General features: G+C 48.6%; 1 protein-coding gene across 1 annotated transcript; it reads right to left on the reverse strand.

The window, feature by feature from the left end:
• Positions 1-1,362: 1,362 nt before the first annotated feature.
• On the reverse strand, positions 1,363-2,994 carry LOC124833152 (uncharacterized). Its single transcript, XM_047307552.2, has one exon. It carries the CDS (start codon positions 2,992-2,994, stop codon positions 1,363-1,365), a length of 1,632 nt encoding a protein of 543 aa, XP_047163508.2.
• Between the last annotated feature and the right edge of the window lie 965 nt (positions 2,995-3,959).

The raw sequence follows: 3,959 nt of genomic DNA on the forward strand, positions 1-3,959 counted from the left end.
CAGGAGTTCCTGAAGAACTTCCCAGTAGACGTGAGTGACCGTCCGTGGCCCAGGAGTTCCTGAAGAACTTCCCAGTAGACATGAGTGACCGCCCGTGGCCCAGTAGTTCCTGAAGAACTTCCCAGTAGACGTGAGTGACCGCCCATGGCCTAGGAGTTCCTGAAGAACCTCCCAGTAGACGTGAGTGACCGTCCGTGGCCTAGGAGTTCCTGAAGAACCTCCCAGTAGACGTGAGTGACCGTCCGTGGCCCAGGAGTTCCTGAAGAACCTCCCAGTAGACGTGAGTGACTGTCCGTGGCCCAGGAGTTCCTGAAGAACTTCCCAGTAGACGTGAGTGACCGTCCGTGGCCCAGGAGTTCCTGAAGAACTTTCCAGTAGACATGAGTGACCGTTCGTGGCCCAAGAGTTCCTGAAGAACTTCCCAGTAGACGTGAGTGACCGTCCGTGGTCCACGAGTTCCTGAAGAACCTCCCAATAGACGTGAGTGACCGCCCGTGGCCCAGGAGTTCCTGAAGAACTTCCCAGTAGACGTGAGTGACTGTCTGTGGCCCAGGAGTTCTTGAAGAATCGCCCAGTAGATGAAATATGTGAGGCCGAACAGCTGAATGCCTGAACACTTGACGCCATGGAGGACGGACGGTAGAGGCCGAGTGGCCGAATACCTGTGAGAGCTGATGGTCGAGTACCTGTGAGGCCGAATGGCCGAATACCTGAATACTTAAGGCCACATAGGGCTGAACAGTAGAGGCCGGATGGCTTGTGAGGTCGGATGACCGAGCGTTAGAGGTCGAATGGCCGAGAATCTGTGAGGCCGGACGACCGAGCACCTGTGAGGCCGGACGAACGAGCACTTATGAGGCCGGACGACCGAGCGTTAGAGGCCGAATGGTCGAGCATCTGCATGGCCGGACGACCGAGCACCTGTGAGGCCGGGTGGCTGAGCACGTGTGAGGCCGGATGGCTGAGTGTTAGAGGTCGAATGGCCGAGCGTCTGTGAGGCCGGATAGCTGAGCACCTGTGAGGCCGGATGGCCGAGCACTTGTGAGGCCGGATGGCCGAGCGTTAGAGGCCAAATGGCCGAGCATTTGTGAGGTTGGGTGGCCGAATACTTGAATACTTGAGGCCCCGGAAAGCCGAACAGTAGAGGCCAAGTGGCCGAATATTTGATAACTTTGTGTAAACAAAAAATTTGGTCGAGCATATTATCTTCAACAAAACAACTTTAAAGAAAAAAGAATAAATGTTTTAATAAAACGTGACAATAATGTTTAATTGAAGAAAAATGTTTATATGAGTCTCTTTACCTAGTTTAGGGATAGTTTTTCCTTTGAGCTAATAAGTTCTTTTAGCAAGATGTCGAGTTTAACTAGTAGTTGTTTCTGCTCCTCTGTCCGTTTGAGGGGGAACGAAGGGTGTGACTTTTAAGCTAGCATTATAGCATTCTCGGGCTGTCCATTGATCAGCCCGTACAGTGCATATGATACCCTTATCTGACGGGAATTTCAAGGCTAAATGTGGGGTGGAGACCACAGCTCCGAAAGCATTCAAACAAAGTCGTCCCAGCAGAGCGTTATATGGAGTATGAGCTTCTACTAACAGGAATCTTGTTCTGAGTTCTTTCGCTTCTTTGTCCGTTCCAAGTCGAGTCCTCAAGTCTAAGTATCCTCGAGTATCGACTCTTTCTCCTGTGAATCCCACGATTTGGTCTATCAACACCTTTTCCACGCTATACCGAGCGATAACAGTAGTTATTACCATCGGATCATCCTGGTCGGGATCGGGGGCATGAAAATCTTCATCAGTGAATGTGATAGGTGGCATTGAGCGCTTCTTCACATCCACCCGATGAACACTTTTTAACTCCCTCGGACTCCTCTTTCTTGCCGATGCTGATGAGCCTCCTTCAGCAAATCCTCTGGATATAATATTTATTACGCCGCGTAGTGGTCGGTCACGACTCCGGCTTCTGCTTTGCCTATGATCTGGGCGTCTATCATCTCTCCGATCGGTTCGTTCGGTCCTAGCCCTCCTAGGTGGGCTTCTCCCCACCCGTTCGTTCTTCACAAACTTCCTTAGATGCCCTGCCCAAATCAACTCCTCCACCTTATCCCTCAACACCGTGCAATCTTTAGTGGTATGTCCTATATTTAGATGATAGGTACAATGTTTAGTTTCGTCGGCTTTCCTTGAGGATTTAGAAGGCCTCAAAGGTGGAAGGAGATCAGCACTCAGAGCTTCTTCCAGAATTGTAGCCCTTGGTGCGTTCAACGGGGTATATCTTTCAAATTTGGGCCCTTCCGGACCATCTCTATACTTTTGGCCTTTCTGGCACTCGTCTTGGACGAACGTCCTCTTCCCCTCTTTCTTCTCTTGACCTGAGGTTGAATTTTGCTCGTGTTGCCGCTTTTGAACGACTCTCATCTCCTCGATTCTGATGAACTTAGTCACTCTTTCTTGTAATTCATCCAGGGTCATAGGGGGTTCTGCGAACAGGTTGTCCGAAAAAGGGCAAGGCCTCAACGCTGTTGCCAAAGTGCTAATCGTGAATTTCTTGCCTACCCCCCTCACCTGCCGTGCGGTCTTGTTATATCGGTCCATAAAATCTCTAAGACTCTCTCCCTTCTCCTGCTTGATATTCGTTAACTCCATATACGTTAAATTTCGGATCTTACTGGCAGAAAATTGCCTCTCAAACATGTTTCTTAGGGTTGCGAAGTCATTGATGGTTCTGGGTCGAAGCGAATGGAACCATGCTAAGGCCTCTCCCTTTATTAATAAGGAAAAAACTATGCACCACACATTCTCATTGGGAGAGTAGATGGTCATAGCATCGACGAAGGACCTCAAGTGCTCCACCGAATCTCCTGATCCATCATACTTCTCCAGAACTAGAAACGCTCTTCTTGGGATTTGTTCCTCCATAACCTCCGTCGTGAATGGATGAAGCAGCCAGAGCAGGGCGATTATTAGTCCTGTGCGAGCTGGTCTCGCCATGATCCTTCCCTTGGTTTCGGCTATAATCAGCTTCTTGGTCAGTGTCTTCTTCCGAGTCCTAATCAGTTTCTGGAAATTCTACAACGGGTGGTGTCTGAGCGTGTGCGGAAAATTGTTAATTAGCTTGAGCTTCTCTAGCCGCATCACGCTCGTCGCTCAAAGTTTCGATCTCCGCCTTCATCGCCTCCATCCTTCTTCGCATCTCCTGCATAAACACTATTGGGTCCTGTGCCATCCTTATGGTCTCGCTAAGGTATCTTCAACAATCATCGGCCCCACGGTGGGCACCAAAATGTTTCTACAGAAATGGGTCGAGGATACCGCCTGTCACTTCCGCTCGAGAATGCTCCAGCCTCCACTATCTTCAACCGGTCGGTTCTCCGTATCTCAATCTCCACGCCTAAATTTCTTCTTCAGAGTGTAAGTACCGAGTGGGGGGGAGGGGGGGGGGGGGAACCTGCAGAAGACACTCCGACGCTCAAGTCAAAATTTACCTCTGTAAGTCTATTAGTAATGAGTTAAAATTGGGAAAAAAGATCCCTTTACCTCCTTGATAATCTGTTATTTATAGGGCTTAAAGGAATCTAATTAATTAATTTGCCCCTTAATGAGAATCAATGCAAATCTTAACCGTTTCACGGTGACCGTTACACCATTAATTGCGTGCTAAATGATATTCAACGGTTGTCCGGACCAAGCAGCTACAGGAAGCTCTTACGAATATCCTCCACCTGACTTCGTAGTCCTTATCTTACGCCGATCACCGATCGAGGTTGATTGACCCTGTTCGTAATAACATGGTCTGAGTCTCATCGATCGGTCGACCAGTCAGACATTCAACAGTAACATTTGAGTCTAACCAATCGGTTGAGCGGTCAGACTTATATTCAATGGTAACAATAATATATATACAGTAGATGATAAATTTTAATATTCCTTTCTTAATAACCACGAATTAGACAATG

Source organism: Vigna umbellata, chromosome 2 (assembly GCF_029865625.1).
Source record: "Vigna umbellata cultivar VRB3 chromosome 2, Vumbellata_1.0, whole genome shotgun sequence".
NCBI classification, from domain to species: domain Eukaryota; kingdom Viridiplantae; phylum Streptophyta; class Magnoliopsida; order Fabales; family Fabaceae; genus Vigna; species Vigna umbellata.